A 20,409-nucleotide genomic window follows, 5' to 3' on the forward strand; every position below is an offset into this window, starting at 1 on the left:
TGCATACCTATTTGTGGTAACAATGGGCGTCACATGTACCGTTATCCAGCACGAGATGTAAATAAGTTGTGCGGGAGCATGGTCACTTTGTGCTAATGTGCACCATTTTCGTCAGCAATCGTGTGCCAAGTATATAATTTATGCAGAAACAGACAACGCAAACTATTTTTCACACTTCAATAAATAAATGACATGCATCGCGACAGCAAATTGCGGAGGAAAAAACCTGGTCACCACCTTCCGCCAACGTGCAAGTCCTTCTCCTAAAGAGGTCCAAATTTGGCTTGATTCATGCTTAGTGCGACGGGGGCTTAAAGGTGACTATAGGGGTGCTATTTAATGTCTACAGACTCTAATAATTAAAATCCATATTTAGTTTTTTTGTGCTGTAACTATGAAAAGATTCAATTTATTAACATTGAATCCTATCCATCCATTTCCTATGCCGCTTATGCTCATTTAGGGTGGCTGGGGTATGCTGGAGCCTATCCCAGCTGACTTTCATACCTAAGGACAAACATACACCTAACATGCATGTTTTTGGAATGTGGGAGAGAACATGCAAACTCCACACAGAGATGCCCAAGAAGAGATTGGAACCTGGTCAATCTCTAACTGTGCTAACCACTCATCCACCTTGCCACCCACGTTGAATCCTATATCGTGCAAATTCATGTTTGCGATATTTTGCTCCTACCATGCAGAGAGAGTCACACAAAACATGAACATCTCCCAGTAGGGTGCTACACTGTTATTAAACACACTGATGCAGGTGTACCTAATGTTGCGGCTGTGGAGCGAGACCACTAGCTGATGATGAAATGCATTTTCATGTTTAGCCTTCATCGTACGTTTTCACTCATCGACTTTCCCACTTCACTCCCGCTCCAGGGTTCTTTGAAATGAAGATGAAGTATGATGAGAGTGACAACGCTTTCATCAGAGCATCGCGGGCCGTCACCGACAAAATGACCGACCTCATCGGTGAGCCATCTTATGGTCTGCATTCGTCACGCCGAGAGGCCGATTCCGGCTGAAGAGTAAAAGCACAATAGAAGTGCCGTGTCAGCCGGGCTTAACCTTGAAGTTTTTATGCGTCATCACAACTTTTGATTGACACTTGTCATTATTGTCACATACTGTATCCAGCGTTTCTCCCATGACTGCAGTCTATTTGTGGCGAGGGAGGCTCTCATCTTCTCATAATTATAATAATAATAATTATCCCCATGAGCAGGAAATTTGCTGTCATGCTAGTATCCGACAAGATCACAGGTTTTAGATTTGCCGCTTCTGATACGATACCGATATCGCTGCCTTGAATATCAGCCGATACCAATATGGGCACGAATCGTACACACTACTCATTACTCAAACATAGCAATAATGAGAAATGAGAACATATGAGAAAAAAATCACCATTCAGATTTGCACTTGTGGATGTAGTATTCCACATTGGTCACTAGGTGTCAGTAGTTGTTTGGCGAGACAAGCACCAGACTCGATTGCCGTAATAACAGGCTTTTTTTTCTGGTTTAAATGAGCTCATAATCAGCACAATTTTAATCATCATCATAGCAACACGGCCTAAAATTGAACCCTGAACCCCTGACATCGCTTCCTGTCTGACAAATATTTTACTCGCTTATTTTCTACTCTACATTGGTTAGCAGGACTGTAAAGGTGTTAGTTCCTGTCTATGCTAATGCTATGCTTCTGTCCCACTGTGCTGTTTCATGATCCCATTCTCCGTCTAAATATGTCGTTTCGAATTCGTCAAGATACGTCTGTAAACCAATTAAAAAAAAAGTCCTCCTTATTCTCTGGCAGACCAGGCACATATGAAGTGTGTTAAGAAGCAGCCGTACGATGACTCCACAAACAAGCTGCATTCACAGTCCCCTTATAATGTGTTTATCATTGAGGTGCTGCCACAAATAATGAATGTACTGGCAGATTTATCCCGTTTGAGAAAAAATGAAGTCCTTAGTAGGTCATCTGGATGCACATAAACACCAGTAGGTGCACAGCATGTCCGTGAATTATTCATTCCAGCAGCCCCTTCAGCCAGTCTGTCTTCATGTGCCGCTCAACGCTTGATGTCCGCACCCGTACAGGTGGGCTTTTCTCCAAGACCGAGATGTCCGAGGTACTGACAGAGATTTTGAAGGTGGACCCGTCCTTTGACAAGGACTCTTTCCTCAAGCAGTGTGAACATGACATCATCCCCAATATTTTAGAGGTATACTTATAGGCATGGAAAAGTAAATTTTTTTTTTCCAAGCAGTCTTTGACTGCCGGAATGTTATTTCTCCATGCAGGCAATGATCCGAGGGGAGCTGGAGGTGCTCAAGGACTGGTGTTACGAAGCGGTATGACCTTTGTCACGTCAGATCACATCAACTCTATCACGGCTTTCGAACACATTCATTCATAAATCACACTCTTTCATGCTTGAACCCAATTATTCATGAAAAATATGCATATTGAAACCAATCTCATATATTTTCTGCTTAAATTAACCATGTCAGCCATAAAAATGACAAAAGTAAAGAAGTAAAAGCCAGGCAATTAAGAAGTGGCATTCAAATTGTGCATGTAGTATTCTACATTGGTCACTAGGTGTCAGTGTTTGTTCAGCGACACAAACACCAGACTTGATGGCTTTTATCGCAGGTTTAAATGAGCTCACAACAGACACAATAATAATATAACACCAGCCTCTGTTGTGGCTGTAATTAAGCTGAAATTCAACTCTCTTAACGCCACTTCCTGTCCACAGGTCCGGAATATATTTATTGCAACACATGCAACTACAAGTTGTATTTAGGTCTTAAATAGCTTATTTTATCTGATTATATCTATTGTATACGGTAGAAAGAATGTGACTATAGGTGTGTTATATTATGTCGAGAGGTCTCTCGTGATGTTAAAAACGTATTTAGAAGATCCTAAACAGGGTTTATATGCGATAAGTACGAAAATATTAGAAAGGAATAAGGAATCCTTCTCTGCATTATTTCCCTGCTTTGGGCCCTCAGGCCTCATGTTTGACACCTGCGGTAGAAATGTTTTTAAGTGACTCTTGGTGTACATATGGTCATGACAGGTTCAGTAAACATGTTTTTCCTGTGTTATTTTTCTCCCTGTGTAGACATACAGTCAGCTGGCACACCCCATCCAGCAAGCCAAGGCCATGGGACTCCAGTTCCACTCCAAGGTCCTGGATGTCGATAGCATCGATGTAAGTTACTGTGCTCTGAAGTAGTTAGCATATTGGCACGGAGCCTGAGGGTGTTTAGAACACAACTGCTCCCATCGGATCTCTACACGGGCCAGTTAATTAGTCACAGCGATAAGATCCTGCCAAAATGTGTGGAAAAGTAGAAAAGAAACAGCAGCTTGCTGCTTTTGCTCCGAGCAGCCATCCTCGGTGGCTTCCCCCAAATCTCTGACAGATGGTCAACACCGCTGGCGACATCATTCATTCTGGAAGGTAATTGCTCCGAATGCCGATATCGGAAAGAGAGCCAAGCACATCCATCCCCGCGAGATCCCGTTTGGCCTGATGCTTTTCACTATTTAGCTGAACTTATTGTTGAGTTTATAGGAGCCGTATAAATGTATTTCTCAAAGATAATCATGCTCGGATTTTGGTGTGAATGGTCTTCAGCGTTCAGACGTGCAGGCTTTAATTGTTTGCTTGTGTTCGATCCCCGAATAAATGCACACAAGAAACATTAGAATATATAATATAGCGACAATGTCATTCTATGTATGAATTGTGTTATGAATTGGGGATCGCAGGTACCGTATTTTCCGGACTATAAGTCACACGTTTTTTTCCATCGGTTGGCTGTTCCTGCGACTTATACTCCAGAGCAACTTAGAAATGAAAAAACTGTTTATGTTACATAAACACTGGACACCGTTTCTGTTCATGTTTATTTTTCATGTAGCTGAATAACCATTGTGTTAGCATATCTTACACCTATTCAGCCTGTTCTCTATTCTTTTATTGTTAGAACTTGCCTTCCAAGATGACGTAATGTCTGTTTTGGTCAAGTAGTTTGGAAAATAAATTACCCGCAAAAATACCGCTCAAAAGAAGAAAAACAAATTATCAGGCATTTCACAAACATTTTTATCCATTTTGCAACATTTTTATCCATTTCGCAAACAATTGAATCAGATGATTTTCAAAGAAGGATGTACATTTTTGCATAGAGGCCTACTATCAGCAACTGTCAGCCCTCTGCATCAATCTCCTGGTATGGCTGCTAATCCAAATTAATCATTTTATAAGGCTAATAGATATTATTATTATTATTAGAGTATAAGACAAAGACGCCTCAGAGGTCGTGAGGTCAGCTGCACTAAATAGTACCCGTCAAACACCAGTGTCAGTATCAACAGTGATCCCAAACTTTTGAGCGGTAGTGCATGTATGTTTTTTTCTACCTAATTATGCACTTTTGGCCTTGTGCGACTTATAGTCCGGAGCGACTTATAGCCCAGAAAATACAGTACTTTAAAGCTGACGCATAGCCAAATGCAGTGAGCGTCAATAGAAGCGCTCTGTGATTAGATTAGATTAGACTGGTAATGGTAATGGTTTTATTTCATTTGAACATGCATCAGATTACAATTGAATGCATCACATAAACAGTTCCCAGTTCCACATGTCCAAAAGGAGTAGGAAGAAGCAAAGCTTATTAAATCCTACCCCTCCAACTGGTACTTTTACAATCAGTAACTGTTACATTTGTTCACTTCCTGCTTTCCATAATACAGTTTAAGGTGTTTTTTTTAATAATGCACCTCGTACCGAAGTACTCGGTGATATGAGCATCCAATGCCATAATGGGTACCATAGTAAGTGTCAATATAGTGATATATATAGCACATCATGACTGGTTCAAGACTCTTCATCCTTGTATTTAGCAAACATCAACTGCTTGTATTGTTTCTTGAATTGACTCATCGTTGTGCATTGTTTGATTTCCTTACTCAATCCATTCCATAGTTTGATTCCACATACTGAAATGCTATGGCTTTTTAACATAGTCCTAGCATAGAAGTGTTTCAAATGTACTTCTTCCCTGAGATCATATTTCTCCTCTCTTGTATTGGATTACATTTTTAGCTAATTGCTTATTTTTAGCCTTATGCATTATTTTAGCTGTTTGAAGATGAACTATATCAGCAAGTTCAAGTATTTGTGATTTTAGAAATAAGTAGTTAGTATGTTCTCTGTAGGCGGCATTATGAATTATCCTTACTGACCTTTTTTGGTACATTTAGCGAGTGAAGATTGCTTTTATAGTTATTAGCCCATATTTCCACACAATAAGTAAGATATGGTAGAACCAGAGAGCAATAAAGAGTGTGGAGTGATTTCTGGTTGAGAACAAATTTTGCTTTGTTCAATACTGAAATATTTCTGGCCACCTTATGTTGTATATTTGTAATATGAGGCTTCCCGCTCATATTTTCATCTATTGTGATCCCCGGAAATGTGTTTTCCTTCATGATTTTAGTTTTACTTAGGTTCAAGGACAATCTATTATTATCATCTTTTTAGTGTGACCATTTCTTCTTCAGATTAGATTAGATTAGTTTAGATTAGATTAAATTACCTTTATTGGTCCCTCGGTGGGGAAATTAAGGATGTATCTACAGATCTCAGCTTCTGCTTGGACACCAGCAAGCAGTTGTTTAACTCCTCAATCACTGACGCTTAGGTTGGACTGTAAAGTGGTTCTACACTATTTAGTATTTTAGTATATTAGTATAGTTCCCAATCACCATAACGTGCGTCCAAATATATTCAGATGCAGCATTGCTGGTAAATATTGTTGTTCTCGTTCCCTCCTCTCCAGTTGGCCATGGGAAAGATGATGGACCAGGGTCCAGTGCTGATCATCACTTTCCAAGCTCAGCTGGTGATGGTTATACGAAACACCAAAGGAGAGGTGGTGGAGGGTGACCCTGTAAGTTTTACACACACACACACACACACACAGATTTTATTTCACAGTGGAAAGAAATATATGAAGAGCTTGCAACCAAAAGGCGCTAAATCCATTTTGACTGATTTCAAGAAAATTAATGATTTTTAATTACGCACATATCAATCTATTTGGTCATCAAGTCTATATTGCAAATGAAAGAGCTATCAATATACGTCATAAAAATGCATGCTATAAAAATCCTGCACACACCATGTATTTTATATAATTTTTTTAATAATTTTTTTTTTCGGATTTAGCGCCTTTTGGCTGAAATAAATTTGAAGTCACCTTTAACTTCTTCAATGGCATTGTTGTAAAAGAATGTAAGGTGCTTTAATGTGCTATGCTAATAAAATAATTACAACACAGAAGCCATTCTCAACATACAATACCCCCCCCCCACACACACACACAGGCACTCGTTCACCTTCACACATTACAGAAACAAAATGTTATAACCTACCACTAGTACACTGTTACTGATAAAATGTTGTTAAGATATTATAGCACACATTAACATCATCCACATTCCATGATGATCAGCTTTAACACAACTCAACATACCCAATCATACCCACATGAAAAATAACAATTTGCAGACAATAATAAAAATGTTATTGAAAGCAGTGCTCATATTTGACTGCACCATGAAGGTGACAGTGACAAAAATCATCTCATTCCAAACTCTTTACATTGTATGTTTTTTAGTACAAGTAAAATAATGTTTCTCATGAAAGTTGGAGGTGTCAAGGTAGAGACATGCCTTTTATGGCGTAAAAAAAACTTCCATGTTACAGAATACTGTAAAAACACAATTTGTGTTCTCCTGAATTGCATAACATACTGTAACTATCATACGTGTACTTAATGTACACAAACAAAACAGGATGCGCACTGATACTGGCTTTCTGTATGTGCAGTGCCAATTGTATTCTTCTTTCTGATTGGTCAGATTATCAATAGATGGGAAACTTGGGCCAATCAGAATAAAGAATAAAGAAAGGGATTTAGCGCCTTTTGGTTGAAATCTGAAATGGAAATAGCGCCTTTTGGTTGAAAGCATAAATTTCATATCACTTTTTTTCATATTTTTTAAAATGATTTCAAGACCAAAATATGTGATTTGGATACACATGACAGAGGTCTATTAAACTCATGAAAAACATGCAACTTAGTGAAAATTGGATTTAGCGCCTTTTGGTTGCAAGCTCTTCATATACAGTCAGTGCCAAACATAAGTTGGTATGATTGTACAGCAAGATAAAGAACTAGTTGCGTGCTACCTACGCATCAATACACACTGAGAAATGCAGTTAGTTTCGCTGCCGTCTTCCGGAATCAATCACATGTCGTAACATGGAATAGAATGAGAAGGTAGGCGGGAGGAAAGGAAAAGTATACACACCTCTTTCTCTTTCCTGTGCTTTCTAAATATATAAAAACAGGTAAAAAGGGGAAGCTAAGAATGCATTTAATGGTAAACACTTATTTCACCTATAAAGCCTTCTGGAAAAAACTCCAGAAGGCCAACAACTCTCCATGTGCATATGAAGTGACCTGCATATTAACCAAGCTCCAGCTTTGTTTCTTTCTTTCGGCTTTTTCCTGATTACGGAGTCACCACAGCGGATCTTTTTTTATTTTTGACTTGAGCCCCTTATATTCCGGATGCCCTTCCTGACGAATACAGATGATGCTTTCTAGTGGAGATTCGAACCCAAAGTCCAGAACGCTTACCACTACATCACGGCGGGCTCTTAAACCAAGCTACAATGACATTGCTATTATTATTCTTTTGAAGTGTGTTATTATTTTTGAGTTTGGAAAAGTTAACACCAGGTGTAGCGTTCATTTCTGTGTTGCTATAAGTAATATAAATAAGTAAAATCAATAGACCTAGGAAGGAAGATGAGCTATTGACCAAATACTTTTTTTGGGTACGTTTTAATAGCGAGCTGGATTCCATTACGTAAGGGTTCCAGTAAGGAGTAATCTCTTAGGATTGTGGATGGTGGGGCAAATCCCCCCAAAAAGTACACTTCCTGGGGGACTATTCTAACCCAACCCTTGTATTGTCATTGATAAGAACACCAAGCAACATTTCAAATAGTTTAGCGTTATAACACTCACATCTTTGGGATGGAAACTGTCATTCTCAGCTTCACCCCTGAAACTGCTGCATCCTGATCCACTGCTACTGTCAGGATTTCAGGAGTTCGCTTGCTCCTGTCTGTACAGTAACATAGAATAGAGAAGGGAAGTGTAGCAGTTTAAGTGCTCATGATGAATTAGGACTATGGATTAAGACTAAACAGCAATATGGACTTTGAGTGGACGTTTTTTATGAGGCATTAGGGGACTCGGGACAATTGCCTGTGTTTACCTGATGGTAAGTCAGCCCCCCCCGCTAACTGCTAATCAGCCAGCAGACCATGACACAATAGTGGCACGTTTGGCCTTTTATTTGTATTCACAGCCCTCAACAACAACTTCGTGGGCTGTAAATCAGCCTAATTGTCTATTCTGGTGCCTCAGGGACAAGTGGGAGTGTTATGGAGGTCAAGGGAGGAAAAACAACAGATTCTACGTCTCACAATTCATCACGTATAAACCGTCTCACAATAGGGAGATTTATGATCCTGGACAGCATGGATAAGGCTAATATAACCACGACAGACAACTAAATAAGGTCGCTGAAGTCTCACTGCATTGTCCTTGTCTATTGTGATGGGACAATGACGCTTTGACGCCATCGTCATGCTCTCCTTTCCCCACTCCCACCCCCACCCCGCTAGGAAAAAGTTCTGAGGATGATGTACGTGTGGGCGCTCTGTCGAGACCAAGAGGAGCTCAACCCCAACGCCGCCTGGAGACTACTCGACATCTCCGCCTCAAGCAGCGAACAGATCCTTTGAGATATGCACGAACGCTCGCTCAGGGAGAAGACATTCTGGAAGCTCAGATGGGCAGAAAAGGCGTAGCGGGGGGGGGGGGGTCGTAAGGAAGTCATATGGATGCGCCTCATGGACAAGTTCACAAGTTGGAGTAGTGCTGCTCTCGCTCACAAGGGGGCGGTAGAGTACCAACCTGGCATCCACCTAATGTGCAGGGCGCTTCTCCCCAATTTAAGGGAAGAATGAAGTCCTTGACTGCATCATTCTACGGCACAATCAATCCCATGTTTGTATAATTATCATCCACCGTAATTGTTAACCTCTCAGAGTCTATATTTATGATGAAAATGAAAGATAATCCCTGTCTCCCAACCCTAGTTGGCGTTTTTTGCTAATAAATGTCCTGTTGATAAGAATCAAATACCAGCATTTTTTAATTAAAAGTCCACTTTTTGGGCTCTACTAATTTCTGCAGTTATTTTTACACTCAATCAGTATTGTAATATTTCTACTTGAATGCTGAACTGCAGTGTGAAGTAGAACTCCACCACTCATTTGCATCCATATTTGTGCTGTAACAATTTGGCTCTTACAGGATAGATGCCGGCATTATGCATTATGTGTGCTGCACAACCCAACCCAAAAGGTGCTGGAGGCCTAATGGTGCTTAGCTGTTAGATGTACTATATTAGCAAGCCGTACACCCCCGAAATGCTGCATATGTATAAAGTCACATAGCGCGGGTTTAAAGGCTGCATTACCTTGAAAATGATTTTTTTATTCTTATCTGTCAGTCCTCCACAGCTTCAAAGATGGCCTCTGTCTGTGTGTGTTTGTATTCATGGAAGAGTGAATTAAAGCAAAGATGAGGCCTGAGTCCCAGTGGAGAAGCTCTGCTCTTCATTCTGGCCGTGGGTCTCCGATGAGTTCAGGTACACACGGATCACCCCGCAATAGCTCATGGTTTGTGGCAGCTACCTGAGGGATGGTAGCTTCCACAGCACCACCCAACCTTGCATGCATTTGGAACGCACCGCTTCCATCGGCAGGATCGATTACAGAAGCCTTGAGTGTGATTTTTGGGGTGTGTGTGTGTGTGTGTGCAGACCAGCAGCTCCTGTGCTCCAGGACTGTCCCCTCATGATGGATCCTTCCTGCTGCTGGGCGGTGCTGAGGTTGCATCTCTCCAGCCGTGCGCTCATCGCTCTGAATGCACCCCCACAAGTCCCCCTCCCCCCAGTATTCACAGGCGCTGGATCTGATTGAAGATGCACTGAACCAGAAAAAGAGTGTGTGTGTGTACCAGGTATTCTTATGGTGTGGCATCACTCTGCCCTGCACATGTTAGTATGCAGGTAGGCCTACATCCATTTACAACTTCCTGGCCATTATTTAGCTTTTAATGACTGGAACCGCCCTTTTCCATGCTCTCCGTAGATTGGAAATGGAAACACGGCCCATCTCGCCAATGCAAGCTACTAAAAAAGGTAAACCTTGTAGAGATGTATTACTATCTATTTTCCATTACTGTAATATTTAATACACCGCACTACAAGATGATGGCTGCTGCCAGCAATTTTGTACACCATGAAAAAAAATCACATCTTGGACCTAATTGAGCCATTGAAAGCTATTTTTATAATCCCTCGCCACTTTGTTCTTTGAATTTAACGGTTTCACACTATTACAGCTTCTCAAAAATGTATTCATTAATAAATCGGTGATGTTTTGTTATATGCATATTTAAGCAAATTGTATGTATTTTCTGCCTGAATGGAGCATTTTCAAGCCTAACAAATTGCAAAGTTAGTTAAATACAAATATAAGGCATCCAGAAGGCACAAGGTCAAGTGTTCTATACTGGTCACTAGGTGTCAGTAATGTTATACTAATGAGACAATAGCCACCACAGGAAGTCAAAAAAACAAGAATTGGACTTATTTTCTCTTATGTTGACTCTATTGGGTAATAGGAGAGTACAGGTGACTATAGGGGTGTTATTTAATGTCTAAATGTTTCTAATACTACTTAAAAAATTGTAAACGAGTTTTCTATGTTCTAACTACAACAGTATTTTTAAAAAAATCAACCATAACTTAACCCACATTTAGTTACATGCATGCTTTGGTGGGATACGAATAGACAGGGATTTGTTCCAGAAATGATTTTTAGTGCAAAATAATAAATCAACAGAATAAAAAAAATGGGCCTGGGGGAAGGCAGCAGCTGTACTATTACACCAGGAGGGATTGGCAGGGTAATTCTACTTTATTTTGTTAATCACTGTGGCAACGAGCACAGTGTCAGATGCCTCCAGCTGACTGTGCGTCCTTAGCACATTTGCAGAGAATGCGCCCCCTTGTGCAAAAACACTGCACTCGAGTCTTTGTATCTCAGGTGTGTCCAAAGTGTGGCGTGGGGGCCATTTTTGGTAGACAACTTGGTAATTATTGGCATGTGACGTATTCTAAAATCCAACCGCTTATTCTCATCTGGGTGGCAGGGGTATGTTGGAGCCTATTGTATTCCAAAAGGGATAAGATATCAGATAAAACACAAAAGTTAACAAGTATCCACCTACATTTGATTGCTTTGAGCTGGGCTGGATTTTGTTTAAGTGAGAGTCTGAGGGGCCGTAGGAAGCAGGTAGCTGACAATCAGGTAAGGATGTGTGCGTTTGTGTCTTCATGGACACACACACACACGGGGGTGGTGTCGGGTCACATCCCACAGAAGTGGGGCACAAGTGTCACATTGACTCTCCCACTTGACGGGTGAGTGCCGACATCACGCTGAGGCCTGGGATGCAAGTTGGCAGCTGCAAGCCGGACTGTCAGGCTGAGTGACAACAGCTCCAAAACAAAGATGCACAAAAATACAATCAAGCCGCCCTAAGACATATGCAAGAAAGTACTCTGGAGTGTAAAAGCTCTACCATTTTACTGGAAGACTTATTCTGTAGCCTTTTCGTGCTACAGCAGGGGTGGGCCGCATTGGATAAAAGATGATCTTATAGTAGCTGTATATGTCGTACAATATGCTCTGTGTGCACTTTAAAACACCCAGAATAAACATGAAACATAAAATATCACTTTTCACGATTAATTGATTCCAGACCCAAATATTAAAATACAGTAAAGTCTCATTATATCAATATCGGTTATAACGAATTACTGCTTATTACGATACTATTTTCATTTCCTGGCAAATTTCTAGTCTTTTATGATATAATTAGTTCCGTTAGTACGATACCCGGTTATTATGATAATCCGGTTACTACGATGCCCTTTTCATCTCCCGCCAGCCAATTTGGTCTGCTTATATCGATACAAAAGCAGCTTAAATCAATCTTTGCTTAAGGATTTCAATACCAAAAAAGAACACGGCGAACGGCTGCTTCCAGTCAACTTTATTTTTCACACTTCCACCACCAGAGCGCAGCACACACACCGATTCCCGCACTTCCTGGTTCACAGGTCATGCTCAACCCGCCCCACATAGCTGGCCAAACACATGCCTGCAACAGAAGAACCAACTGACATAGCATACACACCTATTCCAACGAAGACACAAGCGTACAAATACATGTATTTAATTGTGTTGTATTCAGATATCGTTTTATCGCTTACAATAATCACTGTTTTTCATATGTACATGCTGGCGTTCGTGGTTTCTCTCGTGTGTATAGATTCTATACACACGAGAGAAACCACGAACCACGTGTGTATAGATTCTATACACACGAGAGAAACCACGAACGCAGTTGGTTCTTCTGTTGCAGGCATGTGTTTGGCCAGCTATGTGGGGCGGGTTGAGCATGACCTGTGAACCAGGAAGTGCGGGAATCGGTGTGTGTGCTGTGCTCTGGTGGTGGAAGTGTGAAAAATAAAGTTGACTGGAAGCAGCCGTTCGCCGTGTTCTTTTTTGGTATTGAAATCCTTAAGCAAAGATTGATTTAAGCTGCTCGACATTGTTCTATACTATAGAACAATGTCGAGTGCATTATTGCCCACTTTTAATGCAGTTCGGCGCAGGATCGGATATATCGACAGTCCGGTTATATCGATATTTTTTCCGACTCCCGACAATATCGATATAACGAGACTTTACTGTAGTAAATTTCCATCAAGTTGGATTCTTTTTTATACATGGAAGTAGTTAGATCATAGAGAACCTGTTTACGACCTTCTAAATATGTTTTGAAATGATTAGAGCCCTCTAGACATGAAATAACACCCCTATAATCACATTCAAACCTTCATTACCCAACATAGAAGCCATAATAATGTAAAATAAGTCAGAATTTTCTCTTACAGTTTCAGGCCTACATATCATTACTACATATTTGGTTTTGAATGCTGGAAATGCTTCATTTAGGCAAAAAAAAACATACAATTTGCCTAAATATGCATAATTTTTTTAATACTAGGCTGTATTTAATCACAAAGCAATTTATTCATTCCCGCGTTTATAGTGGTTAATTGGCTCCAGGCCCAACCGTGATAGGTGAATTTCCACATAGGAGTCGATAGTAATAAATGGAATATTTCCATAGTTATGGCTAGGTACCGATAATTATCAGACATCCCTAGTTATGGCATAGAAAACCTGTTTAGATACGGTTTTATTATTAGAGCCCTCCAGGCATGAAATAACACCCCTATAGTCACATTTACATGTATTGGGTGTGTATGTATTACCTGATATATTAGATATAATCAGAGAAAATAAAAAAGATAATAAGCCAGGGAAGATGTAAATAAAACTCTTGCTCGAGTGGTGTCACAGTAAATGTGTCCCCTAGGGAACCTTAGTGAACCTTAGTGGCCAATGTAGACAACATTCATATTTCCAATGCTTTACTTGACCACAAAACAGTCATCATTCATTCATGAATACATTTTTGAAAAGCTGCAATATAGTGAGGGATTACTGTCAAATATTTTGAAGCTGTGAGATTGAAAGAGCAAATGGGTCTTGTGCCAGCATGGTACACACTCTCGGGGGAGGGGTGGGTGCTGGATCATGCAATGACGATTACAAAGCACTTCAGGGCAGAAGCCTGCTTCCTTCTAAGTCTTATTTACAGTACGCATGATCAAAATTAACTTGTTCTCTCATGTTACAATGCACAGAAAAGGGAAAGAAATATGTGTTCAGAATTGGGAATGATGAGCAAAATTCACATTTATAGGGGACCTATGATGCTTTTTTCACATTTCTGACCTATAAATGTAGTTAGAATGTTGTATTCTGGTGTCAAACCATGCCAAAGTTTCACATCATGAGGTTTGCACATTTGCAAGTGAGCCCTGAAAGAAGTTAGGGATGGCTCAAAATGCTGGGTTTCGAAAGGTGTGGTAAAACTGCCCCTTTGTGATGTCACAGAGGGGCGGACGTCCTTATATGGGCGAGGCTGTAAGCCGGATAAGCTCTGCTCCACTGTTAGCATACAGCACTTGCATACAGAGAGCGGGGTTGCTAATAGATGTTCCCACCACAGTTAGTGGCCACGTTCGATTACCAATGCTGTAGAAAACCTAACGCTAAAATGCTAAAGCTACTGACCATTGAGGGACCTCTTGAAGTACACTCTTTTCTTGAGAAACCTGGGACTGTCCAGTCTGTAGTACAGTAAACCTCGGATATATCGGATTCAATTGTTCCCACTGGTTTTGTCCGATATAAGTGAAATCCGTTATATGCGTATACCGGAAAATGTCAGTTTTACGCATATATCGGATTTATATCCGGTATATGCGTAAATGGGATTTTATCCGTTATAAAAAGGCACTTCCTTGACTATGTTTCCAATGTACCTGGACTGGGCAATGAAAAGAGACGTAAGGTAATGAGAATTGAACTTTATTGGACTCTGAGCATAACAAATTGTTAATTAAGCTAGGCCCTGTTACGCCCTACGTTAGGCAGGCCTACGTTATTTCCAATAGTGAGGTTAAGATCTCATTCACTGCTGTGCTAGTATTATTGACGTCACTCACTTTTATATTTGTCCTAAATCTGGAGCCAGGAGAAAGACACGATGCGGCCATCCGATACATGCGAGGGAAATTGGAACGGGACTGGAGATTTTGTCCGAAATAGGCGAAATCCGTTATAAAAAATCCGATATATGCAATGAATTTTTATTGGAAATGCATTACAGAAAAATTGGTTCTTTTTTATCTGTCCGTTGTGAGCGAATTTCCGATATATCCGAGTCCGATATATCCGAGGTTTACTGTACTTCCAAATCGATCCAACAAAAATGGCTGGATGTTAAAAGCCGAGATTTTACAAAGATAAATCGCTGTTCATTATCAACTCCTATATCGTTTAATGACGTTAAAATTGGAAGCATTTCGATGCATGTGTGCGTGTGACCAACCACAGCGGAGTGGGCGTGCCTGAAGGCGGGCCGTGGGTGGAATACATTAAAACAGACCGTTTGCGCAGTAATCAGGAATTCCAAAGAGATACAGCGGAATAGGTGCAGATACTGGAAGACCTATTGTGTGTCGCTGCTCTATAGGAGTCCACAACTCAGTACAAAGGACTGAGTAGAGGTGTAGATCTTCTACATATACCTTCGAAGTACCACGGTTTGCCATCAGACGTAATATGACAAATAAGTAGATAACAAGTAATACATGTTCATCCGTTCCATAAAACAGAAGAATACTACAAGACTATACAGTTAAAGGGGGATTAAACATGATAAGCATGTTTGAAGAGATGTTTTTTTTTACATGAGACTTAAATGTGGATGGGTCAGTATAATTACGGGCGGGTGCAGGGGGGAGGTCCATAGAGAGGGGGCAGCGAAACTAAAGGTTCCGTCGCCCCAGGTACGGCGCTTGGCTATTGCGGATGGGGACAGGATGATGATGGCGTCAGAAGGAACGAAGGCTACGATTTGGGGAGTGAAAGTGGATGAATGTCAGTGAGGTGGGGGGGGGGCAGGTTCTCGAATGTTTTGAAAGTGAGTAGCAGGCTTTTAAACTGTATACGGTTTTGGAGGATGGGGGTGACGTAGTCATGAGAGTGTGAGTGAGTAAACGGGTTTTGAATATACTGAAGATTATGTCATGGAGTCTGGTGGTGATGAAAGCGCCAATGAGGGTTTCAGCGGTAGAAAGGGAGAGGGATGGGTGAAGACGGGTGTTTTTTTTAGGTGAAAAGGGGCTCTTGTGGTCATCTGGCTGTTGTGGTGTTGAAAGGAGACGGTGCTGTCAAGGAAAAGGCCAAGATTTTGGACGTGAGGCGGGGGGAGAAACAGAGCTGCAGTCGATGAGAAGGGAAATGTTGTGTGTTGTATTTGGGACAGGATTTTATTTTGGAGAGACAGGAGTTGGGTGCAGATGGATATGTTGTCGGCATAACAGTGAAACTGAAGACCGTGATGATGCTGCAGAGGGAAAGCAAATACAGGATAAAGAGGAGGGAGTCAAGCACGGATCCCTGGGGGACTCCACAGTGGTCGATGTGTATGAAGTAGTTGAGAGCTGCAGGGTTGTCTCTGTACTGTGATATGAGTGGAATCCAGATTGAAATGGTTAAAATAGATTATTGGAGTCCAGATGGCTTTTTAGCTGGGCAGCAACCACACGCTCTAAGATTTTGGAGAGGGCTGGAAGTTGTTCACAACGTCTGGGATGAGACCTGATTTCTTCAGAATGGTTGTGATGGATGGCAGCAAGGGATTGTAGGATTGATGTGATGATTAGAGAGGTGAAGGTTGGTGCTGGAGATGTTGATGGTGATACCGGTTGAGCAGACCAAATCCTGGATGTGTCCATGCCAGTGGGTATTACAGCATTGAAGTAGGTCCAGAACGTTGGTGGGGCAGCCCTACAAAACAATTGAGCGTTTTTAAACTGAGAAGGTCTTTGCATTTTTTGGTTGTTTTCATAAAGCCTAACCGTGTGGGCCATCTAATATCGAGGAGCTTTTTGCCAGGCCAAGTCATATGTGCTTATCTGGTTTTCATACGTCTCTCAGTCCCATAATAAGATCTGCCAGCGATATGACACAGAGAGTGGAGGCTTTATTAACAAAAACTAAATAAATAAAGAAGAATTGTCTCACTTTTAATAAAAATAAGGCGGAAGGAAGGAAAGGAAAGGAGGTAGATGAGATAGACGCTGGCTTGCTGGGCATTGCAGATGAGCAGCAGAGCAAGCGGCTAATTTATGCAGAGATAGATGTGGTGCTCTAGCCGTAATAGGCTGTGAGTGGGCTCTGATCAGCGCCGTGTCTGATCCCGCCATGCCCGTCCACGCACCGCTGGGACGTGGAGGACGTGCCGGGACTCCCAGGCTGGCCATTACAGTGCAAATGCTTGGTGATGGCCGCTACAGTACGCCTGTGTCGCTCTGTGTGTCTGCATGCTGACAAATACTCAGAGCAGACGTGGACTTATCACGCCAGGTCATCAAACCGTCATCGTTTCTTTACTTCAAGCTTTACACCCATGTTATGGTATTTTACTACCTTTTAATAAGTGTATTGCAGCGGCATTCAAAGTGATGGTGGCCCACAACACATTCCACAAAAATCATTTTACAAACAACAGCAACATTTTACAAGGTTGACGTCAAAATCTTACAAAACTATTCCTTTGTGATGTCACAAAGGGGGCAGGCTTCCTTATGGGTTTGGCTGTATGCCATATATGCTCTCTGCCCTCTCCCTGTCACCAATCACATTGTAGTGGGTCTGGCCGGAGGCGGGCCGTGGGTGGAATAAATTAAAACATACCGTTTTGGCGAGAAGCACAAATCCAAGGAAATAGAGCTGGAATAGGTGCAGATTCTGGAAGACGTAGAAAGCTTTCTATGTGGGTTATTGTGTGTAGCTGCTCTACAGGAGTCCACAACTCAATACACAGGGTTGAAAATGAGCATAATAGGTCCCAAGACTTTAAAAAAAAGCTTATATTATTAATATTATGAGGAACAAACAAAACATGGAATTTTTGGAAAATGAAAACGGTTGCAGATAAAGTTAGGTAATGTTACAAGAACAAAATTCATTCATTCATTCATTTTCTACCGCTTTTTCCTCACGAGGGTCGTGGGGGGTGCTGGAGCCTATCCCAGCTGTCTTCGGATGAGAGGCGGGGTACACCCTGGACTTGTGGCCATCCAATCACAGGGCACATATAAACAAACAACCATTCCCACTCACAGTCATACCTATGGACAATTTGGAGTGGCCAATTAACCTAGCATGTTTTTGGAATGTGGGAGGAAACCGGAGCTCCCGGAGAAAACCCACGCATGAGAACATGCAAACTCCACACAGAGATGGCCGAGGGTGGGAATTGAACCCTGGTCTCCTAGCTGTGAGGTCTGCGCGCTAACCACTAGACCGCCGCGCCGCCCCACAAGAACAAAATGTACAAGAATAACTTTGAAATGGAAAAAAACAGAAATGGGAAAATCGGCTGTTATTTTACAAGAACGATGTTAAAATATTAAGAAAAAAGTCCTAATTTTACAAGAATAAACTTGGAAAATTATAAGAAAATTTAAATAATAAAGAAAAAAACCTATTTATTAAAGTCATAATATGAGACACAAACAAAACAAGGAGGGCCACGGTCACGTTTATTGCAAACGTCCACATTAAGCGAGCATTAAGTGGGGGAGTGGCAACATTTTTCTGGACGTATCAATTGATGTTGGTTTTTGCCATTCCCAAGCTTGGAGTCTGGTTTATCTTCTATCCCCTCGCTGACACATTTTCTCTCTATTTCCTTTCCATTACCATGCCTCCTCTTTCTCGCAAATCAAATCCTCTGTCCAAAGCCACGACACCATCAGGCAGCCGCGTCTAATTGCAGGGAGCAGCTCTTAATGAGAGCAGTGCTTCTGCTGAGAGGAGGCTAAACAATGGATGCAAATGCTGTTTCTATTGATCGGCCACCGTCTCTGGCCACCCCGCAGTTGGGGCTGTGTTTACCTTTCCCGTCCAAAGGTCTGATGAGTCATAAGATTTAGCGGCCTCGGTGCCCTTATTAGCCTCTGCAGGAGTGGACCGGCGTGGTTACACGGTTACACCCACGCCGTGCAAACACATAATGTCAGAGGAAATTATTACAGTGGGAGGAGCCTGTATATAAGAGCTCCGACAAAAAGGAGAAAACAGAATTTCACCGATTCTTGAAGACTGTTGGTAAGAATCTGCTGATACCGACTGGAATCCATGCCACCTTCAACTTGAAGATTTCCAGTACCTGCACTGGCCCCACAGCCCCCCGGCATAATGGAACCACTACCAAATGTTACTGTGGGTAGCAAGTGTTTGTCTTGGAATGCTGTGTTCTTCATCCACCATGCATACCAACCCTTGGTATGTCCACAAAACTCCATTTTAGTTTCATCAGTCCACAGGACCTTATTCTTAAATGAAGCTGATTTGTCCAAATGTGCTTCAGTATACCTCAAGCAACTCCAGAAAAGGTTTCTTCCGTGTGTACTTGAAGGATGCACAGTGACACCATCTGCACCAAGATCACGTTGAGGTCTTTGGAGCTGGTCTGTGGGTTGACTTGACTGTTTTGACTGTTTTATGTGAGATTCTTCTTGGCCTGCCACTCCATGTCTTAACCAGAACTGTTCCTGTGGCCTTCCAGTTCCTCACTATGTTGGTCAGAGTGGAACCTGACAGCTGAAATCTCTGAGCTAGCTTTTGTATCCTTCCCCTAGACCATGATGTTGAACAGTCTTTGCTGTCAGGTCATGTGACAGTTGTTTTGAGGCTACCATGGTGCTACTCTTTCGAGAAGATGCAACTTAAATACCCTTTCTCGTGATTGGCTTCACTTGTGTATGCAGGTCAAGGGTCAGGGAGCGTACCAAACTAATGTTGTGTTCCTATAATTAGTGGTAAATGTATTCAAATGAATAAAACAACAAGGGTGCCCACATTTAGCCACCCGCCTACTGTAGTTTAAATGATGATTGCAGACTTTCTGTAAATCCTATGAAGTTCATTTGAATGGCTGATTTACCTGGAATGGCTGATCCCAACAACCAGTCATTTAGAAAGCAACATCTTGGAAATTATCAGGGGTGCCCAAACATTTTCACACCACTGTATAACTGTAAAATATTCACATTTAAGAGGCTGAAATCAGAGGATATTCATCATGGATTCCTCTGTAATTGTTGTAGATGAGTCCCATTCCCCTTGGATGCATCATCAGTCATCTATGGATGTTGAAGTCTTGGCAGTGGTCTTCTCCTGACGCCAGCATGTAGTTGAACGGGTCTCGAGTGCAGACCGTGACAGATGGTCCTAGCCGGGGTGGCAGCTAATCCATGGGCCTCCATCAGCATGAGGATTTTGGGGCCAAAGGACAACAAGCGTGGGTTGGCGGTTCTCTGGTCTGTCCATGGCCTATCAATAACTCTAATGATGATGAAGGCCCAGTTAGATGAACTTTCCAGGCTGCCACCACTTCCTATCCGTCACGGGGGCCAAGAGGCCAGGCG

General features: G+C 41.7%; 1 protein-coding gene and 1 long non-coding RNA gene across 3 annotated transcripts in view; both read left to right on the plus strand.

Annotated features, from left to right (window-relative positions):
• Positions 1 to 20,409, plus strand: part of LOC144898373 (uncharacterized) — a 205,986-nt gene that overhangs the window by 39,162 nt on the left and 146,415 nt on the right. The gene's annotated exons all lie outside the window — the stretch shown is intronic.
• timm44 (translocase of inner mitochondrial membrane 44 homolog (yeast)) overlaps positions 1 to 20,409 on the plus strand; it is a 30,464-nt gene that overhangs the window by 3,578 nt on the left and 6,477 nt on the right. For both annotated transcript variants that reach the window (XM_078790354.1, XM_058072968.2), the window contains exons 8-15: positions 892 to 984; positions 2,118 to 2,242; positions 2,322 to 2,372; positions 3,155 to 3,244; positions 5,883 to 5,993; positions 8,810 to 9,840; positions 10,015 to 10,263; positions 10,346 to 10,395. In XM_078790354.1, coding sequence (XP_078646480.1) covers positions 892 to 984; positions 2,118 to 2,242; positions 2,322 to 2,372; positions 3,155 to 3,244; positions 5,883 to 5,993; positions 8,810 to 8,929 — 590 coding nt within the window. In that variant the 3' untranslated portion in view covers positions 8,930 to 9,840; positions 10,015 to 10,263; positions 10,346 to 10,395. The remainder of the gene's footprint in view (positions 1 to 891; positions 985 to 2,117; positions 2,243 to 2,321; positions 2,373 to 3,154; positions 3,245 to 5,882; positions 5,994 to 8,809; positions 9,841 to 10,014; positions 10,264 to 10,345; positions 10,396 to 20,409) is intronic.

This window comes from Doryrhamphus excisus, linkage group LG4 (genome assembly GCF_037039965.1).
Source record: "Doryrhamphus excisus strain RoL-2023G ecotype Guam linkage group LG4, RoL_Dexc_Guam_v1.1, whole genome shotgun sequence".
NCBI classification, from domain to species: Eukaryota; Metazoa; Chordata; class Actinopteri; order Syngnathiformes; family Syngnathidae; genus Doryrhamphus; species Doryrhamphus excisus.